The sequence below is a fragment of the Paecilomyces variotii genome (genome assembly GCF_004022145.1).
Source record: "Paecilomyces variotii strain CBS 101075 chromosome Unknown C8Q69scaffold_1, whole genome shotgun sequence".
Lineage (NCBI taxonomy): Eukaryota > Fungi > Ascomycota > Eurotiomycetes > Eurotiales > Thermoascaceae > Paecilomyces > Paecilomyces variotii.
The window spans coordinates 4512435-4526652 of NW_021167140.1; the positions used below are offsets into that span (position 1 = coordinate 4512435).

General features: G+C 50.5%; 4 protein-coding genes across 4 annotated transcripts; 2 read left to right on the forward strand and 2 right to left on the reverse strand.

Annotated features, from left to right (window-relative positions):
- Positions 1 to 494: 494 nt before the first annotated feature.
- C8Q69DRAFT_484825 (NADP-dependent oxidoreductase domain-containing protein) lies at positions 495 to 1649 on the reverse strand (the record flags this gene model as incomplete). Its single annotated transcript, XM_028631790.1, has 3 exons — positions 495 to 1277; positions 1335 to 1489; positions 1559 to 1649. 3 exons carry the CDS (start codon positions 1647 to 1649, stop codon positions 495 to 497), a joined length of 1029 nt encoding a protein of 342 aa, XP_028489919.1.
- Positions 1650 to 3202: 1553 nt separating this feature from the next.
- Positions 3203 to 5586, forward strand: C8Q69DRAFT_441316 (beta-hexosaminidase; the record flags this gene model as incomplete). The annotated part of the gene is made up of 3 exons (XM_028628734.1): positions 3203 to 3260; positions 3453 to 3925; positions 3982 to 5586. The coding sequence occupies 3 exons, from the start codon at positions 3203 to 3205 to the stop codon at positions 5584 to 5586; spliced, it is 2136 nt and encodes a 711-aa protein (XP_028489920.1).
- Positions 5587 to 6279: 693 nt separating this feature from the next.
- On the reverse strand, positions 6280 to 9378 carry C8Q69DRAFT_53330 (hypothetical protein). The gene is made up of 2 exons (XM_028633760.1): positions 6469 to 9378; positions 6280 to 6393 (listed from the first exon to the last, which is right to left on the reverse strand). Exons 1-2 carry the CDS (start codon positions 9139 to 9141, stop codon positions 6292 to 6294), a joined length of 2775 nt encoding a protein of 924 aa, XP_028489921.1. The 5' UTR covers positions 9142 to 9378; the 3' UTR covers positions 6280 to 6291.
- Positions 9379 to 11887: 2509 nt separating this feature from the next.
- On the forward strand, positions 11888 to 13594 carry C8Q69DRAFT_397012 (hypothetical protein; the record flags this gene model as incomplete). Its single annotated transcript, XM_028627765.1, has 4 exons — positions 11888 to 12226; positions 12303 to 12792; positions 12860 to 13452; positions 13511 to 13594. 4 exons carry the CDS (start codon positions 11888 to 11890, stop codon positions 13592 to 13594), a joined length of 1506 nt encoding a protein of 501 aa, XP_028489922.1.
- Between the last annotated feature and the right edge of the window lie 624 nt (positions 13595 to 14218).

Consider the following 14218-nt stretch of genomic DNA (forward strand, 5'->3'; position numbering starts at 1 on the left):
CTTGTACACTCCCCGTGGAAATTCCATACATGCTCCGTTACAGAGAAGGGAGTTTTCCTCGATCAATCAATGAGAATGATTTACTGTACTAAAAACGAGGATTCCTTCTTTACCAGCCATGTGATTATAAGCTTTTGGTACGACACATGGCATTCTCCGCTTGCCGCATTCAAGAATGCTGCAAGGATCCATCTGGCGGGTAACACGGACTATCTCGGCGCGTTCTTTTTTTTTTTCTCCCTTCTTGAGAGTATACTAATTTCGGCATTATAGACACTGTGGATATATTAGTGCATTCTCGGGATCGACATCGAGATAAAAGGGGAAACGCATCAAAGGAACCGAGAGCACGTAAGCATAGCAATGGAACCCAATGCACATAGAGCCATTTCTCTCCAAGACATCTTCCTGATATTCTATTTTACTCTAAATTCCCACTTCTAATGGGAAATCATATCCGATCTAGCTAAAGTACCGAATCCCACAGTCTCATTCTAGAATCTAGTAGGCTCGACTGCGGGCTTGTTCCCAACGGCCTTTTCGATCTTCTCGATGATCTCCGGCGTCAACTTCTCCACCACAGCGAATGCGCGCACGTTCTCCCTGATCTGCTCAGGTTTCGAGGCTCCAGTAATCAGCGACGAGACATTCTTGTTCGTCAACGCCCAGGCCAGGGAGAGCTGTGCTAGCGTGACGCCCAGTTCCTCTGCAATAGGTTTCAGCGCAGCGACCTGCGCCAGCTGAGCCTTCCAGGTCTCATTGCCAAACGTCTTGCGGAAGTTAACGGTATAGTTGTCCTGTGCCTCGGCCAGACGGCTTCCTGGAGGGGGCGCATCGACATCGTTATATTTGCCCGTTAGGATCCCCTGCTTGAGCGGCGACCAGACCGTCAGGCCGAGACCGTGGGCCTCATAGAGCCATCGGTATTCCTTCTCGACGCGCTCTCTCCAGAGGAGGCTGTACTGCGGCTGCTCGACGACTGGGCCGACTAGACCCAGTCTGTCTGCAATGCGCCATGCATCTGCGATCTCGCTGGCCGTCCACTCCGACGTTCCCCAGTAGAATGTCTTGCCTGTGTTGATGATGTGGTTGAAACCACGTACGACCTCTTCCATGGGCGTCTCGCGGTCGGGACGGTGAGCAAAGACAATGTCGACATAGGGGAGGTCGAGGCGCTTCAGTGAAGCGTCAATTCCTTCAATGATGTGCTTGCGGGAAAGGCCCTTGTTATTGAGAGGATTCGAGGGGTTGGCAGCGTTGGCTTGTCCGTGGTAGAGCTGAAGAGTGAGTCTTAATATCAAGAATAGTGCATCTGATTTCTCAGGAATACTCACTTTCGTGGAAATGACTAGATCGTTTTGTTTCCATCCATACCTCTTGATCGCCTGGCCGAGGACGACTTCGGCCTCGCCGCCAGAATAACCCTCTGCGGTATCGAAGAAGTTGATTCCCACATCGTACGCAGCTTTCATGCACTCAAAGGCAGTTTCTAGATTTCATCTGTTAACTTGCTGCTAGCCCCATGCAGTACCTCTTTTGCTAGGTAGTTACGACATACCATTGCCAACATGACCACCATAGGTGAGCCATCCTCCGAGCGAAATGGCAGAGACCTTGAGACCAGTTCGGCCCAGGAATCGATATTGCATCGGTGGCAATTCGTCTGCCATATTTATTGCCTGTCCAATTGTTTCCCTCGACGTGAATTGAAGACGAGCCAACTTACTTAGCTCTTCGGCGCGCACGTCTATTTATTTACAGTAAGAGCGGATAAAGTCGAGCGACGTAGGCAACTAAATCGCGTCATCCCGCCAAAATTATGCTCGATTTGTTTAAGCAGGATGCTGTAGCGACACCTCTTAATTGGTTCTTGTGTTTTAGTAAGGTCAATCTGGCTTGGAGTCTGCGAGATCCAAGTTGACTACTACTTAACTATGTACTGTACTTAGGTATCGCTTAAGTATCGACCCCGCAGACGGGCCATCGACCTTCCTGATCGAGGGAGATCAGACGGCGAATTAGTAATCGCTGTTTTGCACTTCTTCCGGAATTGGAGAAAATATCATATACCTTAATAGCTTCTAGATAGCAGAGCTCGTTTTGACTGGATCCTACGTGCTGCTTGTGTGATTGGGAGGTTGAATGGCGTGTCCTCGAAGGGATACTTGGTCTCATATTAAATGCGCAAGATAGATGCCACGTTTATTTGAAGGCATTTCTGAAGATACTATCGAAACATCCTTAGGCTAAATACTTGAAGACAATGGTACTGTACATGTACGTGCCACGTTTCCATAGCAGATCTCGTTGTCCCCAGTTCTAGCCGTTGGACATATCAACGATATCGAGATGAAAAAGCTTAAGGCGCCTGTGGGGATAGCTTGTTCTTAGGTCGGACTGGCTCCATCCCATTCCGATAATGTTATATCTACAGATATATGGAAACCTGTGTTGGAAGCTCAGCTGAGACCGAGAAGCGCGAGTCTTTGCGCGTAGAGGAGACGAAGAAATAGCATCTATAGCACTTGCAACCTGCTAGTACGCACCAGAGGATCTTCCACTTATCAGAAAGCTATCGGCCAACTGCTACCGTCCGCCTCAATGATTAAATTAGCTCGGCATGATCGATAACCATCATAACTCACCGATAAGCATTTGGCATCAGGATTGTCCTCTGGGACCTCTACGTGGGATAGAGATACCTAGCCACATGGCACAAATTCCACCGTTTTCTTAGAATAACTACCGAAAAAGCCTGAAAGGTAACCATGATGTCCTAAATTGGAGACGTTGTGCAGAATAATGGCGGACAGATATTTAGAGAGCGTCACCGTCCGAATCAAGGTTGGAAAGTCGAAGACCCCGCTTTACTTACGGGCTGTACTTAAGTACATCGCCGATCGCTGGACAAGCTTGCGAACAGCAATTGGCTTTGACGGCATAGATACGCAGTGTTACACTCGTTTATCGAATGGCAAGCTTTGTCAAAGATACCCATGCGAAGATCTGGGTGCAACGTCCTCAGTACATTGGCTTAATTTGAATACTACCTAGCGTTGAGACGGGACAAAGCTGTCAAGCATATAAAGACGGCAAATGTATCCTGTATCCATTATACATGTCTCTTTATTCTCAATATCCTGCAGTGCGATATATATGGTAATTGTGAAAGTGGGATTTTCGTCAGCCGGAGACAAGTGAGATGTATTATTATCAAGGGCTTTTATCTGCTTGTATCGCCCTGTCACTGGGGCTCTGCTGTATGTGCTTCTTTCTTTACTCATATACCATACAGGAGGTTTCTCCTTTTTGGTCGAGTTGTCTAGAGAGTTTTAAATTTTATACGGTAAAACAGTTACCTTAATTTTTTTTTTTTTTTTTTTTTTTTTTTTTTTCTGCGGAAGAAATCATTTTGATATTCATATCCTCTATCAACGCTGACTCTTATCCAGCTTACGCTCGTCTCCTGACTGTGCCGACGACACCTTTCACTCCCACAGAAGGAACCTATTCATTACATCAGCTAAAGAGCATCACCATAAGTTCTCAATACGCCAATACAGTAGATAATGCAGGCCAGACTTTGATCCCACCAACATTATCCGAATTTGGCGAGGTCTTTCGAGCCGATCTTGAGTTATCATTAGGCTTCAAGTTGTCTCTTCTTCACGGAAACAAGCCCGAAACCAACTCGATTTTCTTGACTATCGATAATGAAACCACCTTTCATGATATCGCCGGCCGTGCTACTTCTGAAGGGTACACTCTAACCGTGAACGAGAACGGTATCATTATCTCCGGTGCCAGTCCCTTGGGTACTTGGTGGGGTACTCGATCTCTAATCCAAGAAGCTGTGCTCAACGACTTTGAGATACCTCATGGATCCGGAACTGATGCGCCTGGATGGGCTACTCGTGGAGTTATGGTAGGTTCTAAAACCACAATAGTGTTTAGTTTCATGCGATTAGTTAACACTCGTAGCTCGATGCTGGACGCCATTACTACCCCCCTGACTTCCTTATCGAAATATGCTCCTATATTTCCTTCTTTAAGCAGAACGTGTTTCACCTTCATCTTAGCGATAACCTCTACAACAACGTCGATGAATACTCCAGAGAAGAATCCTTGGAGCTTTATGCTGCGTTTCGGCTTCTATCCGCAGACCCAACCGTGGAGGGTCTCAATAAGCGCATAAATGAATCCTATACACGGTCTCAATTCGATAATATCCAAGAGCAGTGCGCGAAGCGCGGAGTGACGATCATCCCGGAGATCGAATCCCCAGGACACGCATTGGTTATCGTGCAATGGAAGCCGGATATCGGTCTGGAGGATCTCAGCATGATCAATATCACTCAGCCAGACTCTATCCCTACTGTACAGACGATCTGGAAGACTTTCCTTCCGTGGTTTCATAGTAAGGTGGTTCATATCGGCGCAGACGAGTATGATAGTAGTCTGGTTGCGGACTATACCAGGTTCGTCAATTCAATGCATGGGTTCATCAAGGAGGAATCGTCCAAGGATACGCGAATCTGGGGTACTTTCACCCCGTCAGAGGGATCGAATGTCTCCCAGGAGGTATCGATCCAGCACTGGGAGTTCTTTGAAGATAATCCATACTTCGACTACATCAAGAACGGTTATAACGTCCTCAACTCAGACGACGCATTCTACGTCGTGGGGAAATGGTCTGGGAGCTACCCCCAGATACTCAACAAGACGCGAGTCTTCTATGGTGACCCTGCCGGTGGACCATACGCCCCGAACATATTCGACACCAAAAACGCAACCAACAATCCACCCAGGAATAATCCTCATGTCCTGGGACAAGTAGCAGCTTTATGGAACGATTACGGTCCCAACGCCACCACTGTCCTCGAAGCATATTATTCCCTGAGGGACGTCCTGCCCGCTCTCGCAGATAAGCAATGGGGCGGCGACCTGCTTGAGCAAGAATACGACCAGGTATTCGACAAACTGCACGCCGCTATCCCTGGACAGAACCTGGACCGTCGAATCAAGTCCAAGTCCGATCTCATCCTGAACTACAACTTCAAAACCCCCTCTGCCAAGATCCAAGACCTCTCCGGAAATAACTATAACGGGGTTTCTCACGGCTGCGCCGTCGAGGACTCCGCCATCCGTTTCTCCGGCACTTGCTACCTCGAAACACCCCTTAGTAGTAAAGGTCGAAACTACACGCTCTCTTTCTCCGTTAAGCCGCTCTCCAACAATCCGGGAACGTTGTTCTCAGGCCCAGACTCGACCCTCATGAACGGCAACGGGTCCATCACGAACGTAACCCTCATCAGTGGCGGGAATCCCTACTCCCTCAATTACAGCCTCCCGCTCAACACCTGGACGGACGTCAGGTTGATCGGACGCGGTAATCAGACTTTTCTGAATGTGAGCCCTTCCGCCAAGAACGAGTCGACGACGAGGATGATGGAATTCCTCACTCGTCTAGGTGTCAATGGTGAGAGTCTTGCCTGGGCCCCCATTGCTATTGAGGCGCCATTGGCCAGGATCGGCGAGGGATTCGAAGGCCTGATGAAGGATATTTCCCTTAGAGGGAGCGCGTGATACTTTTTCTCTTGGTCACTAGAGAGGCCCGTTCAATGTCCTCGAATGTCACCGTTAGAATTTATCTGTTTTGAGTGGCGGTTTCTTTTTCTTGTTATTTCTGCGCCGATTGGGGTCTAGAATCGATCGGTTAAGAATATTTCTAGCGTAGAATCTGAAGTTAGCCGAATGCTTCGTAGAACTGGACAGTTAGCCGATTCCCATGCCGAACGGATTCGCTGCTTATGTGATTGGCACTGGATTAGCTACTCTTTTCAAAGGCGTGCAAGGACGTTTTAGTTAATACTATCTTCTCAGAAAAGGCAACCGTTGACGGATTAATTCCCGTGAAGTGGGAAGGAAGATCTTAAGTAGTTAGTACTATCTAAATTAAGTACTAGCAGGCTGCGAGTGATATGGATGACGGACGATCTTTGGTGCCGTCTTACCCTAGTCTCGGGGAGATACCACTACGCGGAGTTCGGCAGATTCGCCTTGTCAATAGTGCGACTTGTCATAAGTTTATCAGAATATGGAAAAGTTCTATTGTGGTAGTTTCATCTCGTCGTCACAGAATGCATGTGTCTGGGTGTTTGCTTATGTACTGCAGAAAGAATTCGAAAGTGATAATGCCGCCATCGATGTTGGATGGTGCGTCGTATCGTACGAAACCGAAGTCTCGCGACCTGAGGACCGATCGTGAAAAGTTGAAAGATGCAGCGTAGATCAAAGGTTGTTCTCTTTCTTGAATTTGTCCCACGCTTCATTGAGCGCGCTGAAGACGGCGCCGGCGATCATACGTTGCTCTATTGTTGCGCTGGTAGGAATCTAAGACAAAGAACGACGGTATTAGTCAGGTCGAAATACGGACGTAAATCCCAAGGGACAAGTGATGAAACGTACCTTGTCAGGATGCACCTTTGCAATACCTTTCATGTACTGTATCTTGACTTTATTCGGCAGGACCAACTCGGACAGGTTGACTTTCTTCCAGCCAGCTTCTGGCCACAGGACATTGTCGAGGCTGCCCAGTAGAGCACGCAGGTTATCTTGTTTTCCGCCCTTCCATGCCGCGATTTTCGCATCGACACTGTCCGTAAGAGCGAGCTTCTCTTCATCAGCACGATCAGCCTCTGCGTTAGCTGCTCGTAAGCGTGTAACTGCTTCACCAGAAGCTGCTGCGGTGGTCGATGGCCCTGCGAGGTCACTGAGAGCAGAGGGCCTAGAGGCCGGTTTCTTTGGCTGAACTGGCCGCGAAGCAGGTCTAGGAGTAGGCTTGCTGATACCAGCCGCTTTTTCGCACCTGTTACGGCCTTGGATACTGGTGCTGCCTCCATGACCTGTCTCAACAGCCTGTTTCCATACTCTGGCTGCATCTTCCCAACGCTCGAGCTGTTCTAGTGCCTCGGCCTTGCGCATCAGTGCCTTTCCGTAGAAGTCCCTCATAGGCTTGCTTGGCTCGCCATTGCCCATATCTATTGATTCCGCTTCTCCTTTCGATGGGCCTATTATGGATAGGATCGTATCTGCGTCATCAATAGCAGATTTAGGTTCTCCAATTTTCAAAGCAGTCATAGCGCGGTTGCTGAGAAGGACAATGGTAACCGGGTGCTTATCCGGAAGACCTGACACAGCTGCGGCAAACGCCTCATGTGCGGCAGCATAGTCACCACGCTTAAAAGCCTCCGTCCCCTTTTGGCGATACTGATGTGAGGACATGAGCACCGAAGAGGATACCTGGGGTATTGATCGGGGAGGAGCTTTTGGCTTCGCGGGGAGCGGCGCTGATGGCTTCGAGGGACGTGAAGCTTGGATGGGAGGGGTTGCAGCTGATCCTTGTGGGCGAGGAACCTGGGATGGACCAGGACTATCGAACAGATCAACATTGGGACTAGAGGCCTGTTGTTCTGTGGCAGGACGTCTTCTTCTGGCAGGACTGATATACGCCTGAGTTGATTGTTCCTCCACGGCAGCACGGCTCAGACGAGATCTACTATCACTTGCCTGAGGCCGTTGTTGTGCGAAAGCAGGCTGAGGGGCACGTCTTTCCGGGTGACTGAAAGGATTCTTCGAGTTCAAAGGGAGCTCGTGACTTTCCCGAACCGGTTGAGCATCAGCCTTAGGACGTGTACGATGGCGAGTAGGTGGGCCTTCGCTTGCTTCTAGAAGGAGTGCCTCGTCAGTGAACTGTTCTGGGCGACTGCGATCAACTTCTGGCTGGGCTTCGCGTTGCGCTCTACTGCCGTCAAGATGATCCGCTCGAGGCCGAGGCGACGAACGTCGATGCTCCCCTGCGACAGATGCATCTCTCATCCATCGGGGTTGATTTGGATCATGATCGGAGTTGAGTTCTTGAACAGCCTGTTGGAACTTCTTGCTTCCAGTTTTCCAAAGAGAATTCGCGGTCTTGAAAAGGCTGTTGCCAAAATTAGCCGCTATGTGCGCAGCATCCCTTTCTGCTGTCGCAGGGCTTCGGCGATCATCGCGCGTTCCTGAGAAATCAGATCTGTCGCTGCCTCTTGACCAAGCTGGCTCGTCATGGCCTCGTCGTTGACTCCGATCCCTGCCCCGTTCGCGCTGATCAAAAGAGCTCGCTCCACCATCTCTGGCTCTAGCCTTCTCTCGCGATTCGGCGTGAGCTTGGTTTAGAAGCCAGCCGACTGCTGCCTGGACATCCATACCAGAGTCGGTACTGCTCAAGGCTTGGCGTGCTTTCTCTGCCGGGAATCCCATATCCACCAGCTCCGCCACAGCTCGGTCGACACCATCCGCGGGCTTCGGGATATCCTTGGTCTCCTCCTTAACAGGCGTTTGGCTTGAACTCCGATGTGCCTGTATGGACGAAAACTCCGATACGGGCTTGGCAAGGTCTCCTAGGAAATCATCGTCTGTATCCGTGGTTTCTTGTGTCGTCGACTTTGGTGTAGCAGCTGGCTTTGAGCTCATCTGTCCAAGACCGAATGGATCGTCGTCGTCGAGAAAAGACATATTGTCGTTCTGAGCTGTTGGAGCGAAACCGGAAGCGGGAGTCATCGATACTGGTGCTGGTGACGACGTAGAACTAGGAATTGGAAAGTTGGTCGACGCATCTACAGGCGCAGAGGCCTTGAAGGCAGCAAGGATATCGTCTTCATCTTCCTCAGTCGGTTGTATCTTCGGTGGTGCACTTGGCTGGGGAGCTCCGACAGTTGCTGGACTGCCTTCACCTTGTCCAAGACTATCCCAAAATCGCGCGTTATTCCCGCCATATTGTGCCTCCCAGCGTTGTCTCTTCTCTGCTTCCTGTTTTGCTCTTTCTTCTTGCAACCGCTTCTGACGCTCCGCTAGAGAAAGGTTCTTGTCAGGGTTGGAGGCGTTGAAAGAGACGAGATTGGCGAAGCTATCGTTTGCAGGCGTAGTAGGCTTAGAAGGTGGATTTGAGGGGCCGGAGGGACCAGAGGGCCCAGAGAGTGGAGTAGAACGTCCGGAGAGGGGAGTTGACCGCATGGTCGAGAAGAGAGAACTGGAAGTCATCGGGGGCGGTTTCGTTGCTTCGTTCGAGCCGGGAGTCCAGCTCAGACCACTCAAGTCCTCCATGACGGACGAGCGTTCCGTGCAAGCAAGACCGTATTATGGTCGTGGAGCTTCAGTGTCGGGACGCTCTAGGAGGACCACCGCAAAGCGCTGCGTGTCCGTACACCTGCTCAAACTGCCACAAGGCGAAAATGAGTCATCCACCTAGTGAGACATAACCAGGTGATAGAATGCTTGCACAAAGGCTGGATCAATCGATCGACACGCGCTGTTCACTGCAGAAATGACGATGGTGGTTCTGTGGCCGTTGAGCTTCATCCGGTGGCGGTGCTCATGATGCGTGGCTGAGGCCGCGTAAATGTGGCTTAGGGAGCCCCTTTTGGCCTCTCACGTGACACGCGGCCGAGCGCTGAGTCAGCGCATGGACAAAGATCGGCGGCAGACCATAACACATAATAAAACATCCGGTTTGACGGCACGGCCTAGACCATCTGCGAGTCCCTAAGGAACCATACTCTAGAGTACTCTAGCTCTCGAGGTTGGTGGAGATTTCCGCGCCGGCGTCGTTCCGCGCAAAAGTTCCCACATGCAGTGGGAGTCACTGTACCTGGTACCATACCATACCATAAAGCTGGACAATAATGTTTTGACTAACTTATCCTCCATACCAGTAACTAACGACCATAACTAGGTCCAGTCCCTCGTGCCTAGACCATGATTGCTGCTTTGCGGTCTTTGCCCTCGCCGTTCCAAGGCACAGGTGGCAGAAACTCGTCCACTCCTCCATTCCCCTAGAAGTGGCCCTGGCGTTCAGATTGGCGCTAAACTTTCCGGGATACTCCAGGCACAAAGTTCGCGTCAGAGGACGCTATCCAGGGACGTTGACGGGTCTAACCGAGTCGCGGAGACGGCAGGCTTCCCGTTTGATAGGACCGTCTCGGCGTCTCCGTCCACAGCGATGGATAGGACAGTTTCTGTTGAATCGGAGTGCAACCCGTACCTGGGGCCCACTGCACGTAGACTGCTAGAGTGGTAGGTCCGGATCGTGGTGTCCTCGAACCAGATTATGGCGACGCCTCATTTAGCTGGAGAGTCATATTGTTATTTTGTTTCTATGCATGAACGTCGTGTCTGCGGTCCTCTGTCGCGAATCTCGACCCTGTTTTCCATGCGCCGTCGATGGGGTTGCCCTGGCGGAAATTCGAGACAGAGGTGCGAGGACCGGACTGCCCCTAGAAGATCTCCCGGCGCGAGACGGGGATTAGAAGCGCTGGCTCCGGTCGAACCTGGCAAAATGCGATCATATCAGAATAATAATGGCTCGTGCGAGGCAAAGAGACTCCGCTGCCCGTGCTCCACGGGGTCTCTCTCTAAATACCCCCTTGGACTCATCAATCGAGCCGTATTATTAGTTAGATAGTTAGTCAACTTAGCTACCATTTGCCCTGCCGGTTCGGATTTGAGCTCCCCGGCCCCAAGAGACAATCAACCAAACCAGCGGCGACCCAGCAGCGTGGCCTCGGAGTTGTTTACCCCTCTAGCTCGGGCGATGGATCCTGGGCGGCTCTCCAGGGATGGATGAAGCCGGGAGAACACGAGCTCGCCATGCTGCGCCAGCTATGGTAGTTAGTTACTGCTGGAACCGCTGCCATCCATCGTAACTAGTCGACGGGAGGAATGATATCGCATTGAGATAGGAACATCAACAACGCGTTACGAGTGACGACGTCCTCGAGTCCGAACGACAGTTAACTAGCCCACGTTAGATACCAATGATAATATGATTCTGATCTTTCTTCTCTCACCAGCACGGGGTGACCCTGACTGATGGAGCAAAGACCTGCACGGTCGAGAAAGCTTCTCCTTAGCGGCGGGCTCCGCACTGTCGTCTCTGATCCGATTCCGTAGGCACCGGCGCACGGTGCCCCGTCCCTTGCAGATGGGGGAAATGTTTTGGTTGTAGTAATAATACTGTAATAATGATTGTTGTAACTAGGCTTAGCAACTTCATCCTAACCGGTGGCGAAAGAGCCCATTATTGGCTTCCTAGAGGCGTTGTCGCGGATGTTAGTGAAGGGTTTAATTTTAGCATGTGCTCGTGATGCATCAACCGTGATGGAGGAGGCAAAAGAAAAGGAATTTGATTGTACAGTACATTGTAGATCTTACCGGGGAGGGACAAATGAACTCTGATATCCAATCGAGCTGTCCCTGAGGGCTAATAATACTATCGAGTCCGTGCTGGGTCGCTATCGATAGAGTCTGTCACATAATAATAATAAATAAATAATTTTCTGTACCGCCCATCCATCTCCCCCCCGGCGGAAACACACTTTCGCCCATTCGAGGAAACCGAGAGAACATCGACTGTGGTATGGACAGTACGTACTAATAAACCGCGATGCACCTTAACTCCTGCTAGAAACGCGACCACGAAGTCAAATCCGATCGACCTCCACCAGCGACTCCGCCGTCGTTCTCCTTTTCTCTACCAACAGTTGCTGAGATCCCACTGGACCGGGGCTGCGACCTTGACCAGAAGTCAAGTTGGTTCCACGAGAGAAATAATTTAGTTGTCAGGCGTTCTCAGCCCGCCGGGCTCAGCTTCTCATTGAGGGGACGCCCGTTCGTTGTCGCCAAAGTTCAAAACAAGACATCCCCCGCGCTCTCGTGCAAAAGGATCGCTGGTGGTGCATTACCATCACTCGACTGACGAGACGAACCATCCCTCATCCTTGTCCCGCACCCCGCGGACTTCAGAACAAGACCTCCTCCATCGTGCAGCTCGCTGACTCGATTGCTGTCCATCATGGGTATCTTCAAACGGAAAGATTCCAAAAACTCCATCTATGGCTCGGACAAGGATGAGCAGGAATCCGTGGTGAGCCCACGAAACTCAAGTGCATCGCTCAAGTCGCCTTCTTTCGTCAAGCCCAGCGCTGTTCTCCCCGCGTCCATTCCGGAGGTGCCAATTGCCAAGCCCCCAGATCCAACTCTCGACCCGGGGGCATATCTTCGAAGCATCCATGCCGTGCGTGACCGGTCTCGGATCGTTCTGCAGAGAGCAAAGCGGAACCTATTAAACCACTTCGATGTTGATATGACCAAGTTCGAAGAGACCGCATCGTATGTTGTCTCCATTATCAAGGTAAGTTTTTTATCGAATATATGCTCCCCATGCCATCCAATATGGCTGGATGAACAAATAGCTTACGAGTTACAAGAGGGACCATGCTCCAGACTACCAGTCGATCCCTCCCCACGGTCGCTGGCAGCACTTTGACGTGGGTGGGAGACCTCGTATCAACCAACTGCTCCAGTCATGGCCCAGTACTATTGATGCCCAGGAGCGCACCAGGCGTCTGATAGATTTGTTCTTGGTTTCTGTTCTTTTGGATGCTGGTGCTGGGACCAGATGGTCCTACAGATCTAAGGAGTCCGGCAAAGTCTACTCACGAAGCGAGGGACTCGCCGTGGCAAGCTTGGAGATGTTCAAAAGTGGAATGTTCAGCAGTGATCCAACGGAACCGTGTCAGGTTGACGGTGCTGGTCTGAAAAAGGTGACTGTGGATATGCTCGCCAAGGGTATGCAACATTCAGAGGAGAACCCTCTGGCTGGGCTGGAAGGTCGCGCGGGACTTTTAGCAAGCCTCTCAGACGCCCTGAACAACCAAGAACTCTTTGGTGTTGACGCCCGACCAGGAAACATGCTCGGTCAGTTGCTCTACCGCCTTCTAGTCCGACGTCCATTGTTTGAAGAGACATACTGACAGTGTCTCAGACTACCTGCTCTCCCACCCCTCTACACTCGCTTCATCTGTTCCTATTGTTCCTCTGCCCATACTCTGGTCTGTACTAATGGATGGTCTCGCATCAATTTGGCCAGCCTCCAGGACGCAAATCGATGGGGTGTCTGTTGGAGACGCCTGGCCATGCTCGGATCTTCCACAATCCCCTCCCGCGCAGCCTTGGGAGAGCATCGTTCCTTTCCACAAACTTACCCAATGGCTCTGTTACTCCATCATGGTTCCGATGTCGAAGTTAATGAATATCCATTTTGCCGGAAGCGAACTATTAACCGGTCTGCCCGAATATCGAAATGGTGGTCTCCTCGTTGACATGGGTCTGTTGACATTGAAGGAGCGAGACATGCAGCGCGGGATAGAAGCCTACAAAGAAAATGCGCAGATAAAGGGTCAACCAAACATGGAGGTTGTGCCCCTTTTCCGAGCCGATGACGATGTCATCGTTGAGTGGAGAGCTGTGACCGTGGGATTTTTGGATGAGCTTCTTGATGAGGTCAATCAGCAGCTGGGCCTTAGGGGTGACGAGAAGCTTTCTCTCGCCCAAATGCTGGAGGCTGGAACTTGGAAGGTTTGTTCTCTCTTCAGCACGGATGGCATGTGTAACGCCGCTAATCATCACTCTTTAGGGTGGCCGCGAGATTGCAGAAGTCTCAAGACCAAACACCAAGGAGCCTCCGATCATGATCATCTCCGACGGCACTGTCTTTTAATAACCCTTCGTTTCTTTCCGTTCCAAAACCTTCATACAGCTTTCTCTTCGGGACTTCTCGGCCTTCTTCAACCGTATTCATCTCATAATGACTATTTCACGACCAGGTGTTTCGTTGGTGCCTTCTTGAGAACCTTTCTCCTCCAGTCGTAATTTTTTATTTGTCCCCAACTACTCTGTGAACGATAACGACGACTTACTTCATATTGGCTTTGACATGCTCAAGAAACTTAATGCAATCATAATACCAGTTCTTTAAAAGGTCCAACTTGTTGCATGAGGCGGATAGTTGAAATGTAACAGCTGCTAGGAAAACAATGCAATGCGACAGCTGATTCATCCTTGCATTGGAAATGCAATGAATCTATATACAGAAGCCGTATTCGATCTGGCGCCGTAACGTACTGTGTAGGTAAAATTGAGTCTTTGTCCCAGCTCATGCAGCATCTGGAGTAAGGCTAGAATAGCTAGTTGATCGGCTTGATGTCGATCTCTTTTTAGGCCATCGAAAACCCACTGAAAAGTCTCCGATAATGCACGGTCGGTCAAAGCTGCAGCAATAATAGCTAAAGTAATAATAACCTGGGAGCGTGCCTTGGAACCACGGCACGTGATCCTGCGGAAC

What these genes read in the sequence shown, in the direction of transcription:
- C8Q69DRAFT_53330 (XM_028633760.1), bottom strand. Translation starts at nt 9,141, where the DNA reads ATGGAGGACTTGAGTGGTCTGAGCTGGACTCCCGGCTCGAACGAAGCA. An exon ending in CAAAGGTGCATCCTGACAAG is followed by an intron (nt 6,394 to 6,468) that starts GTACGTTTCATC and finishes TCTTTGTCTTAG; the next exon opens with ATTCCTACCAGCGCAACAAT.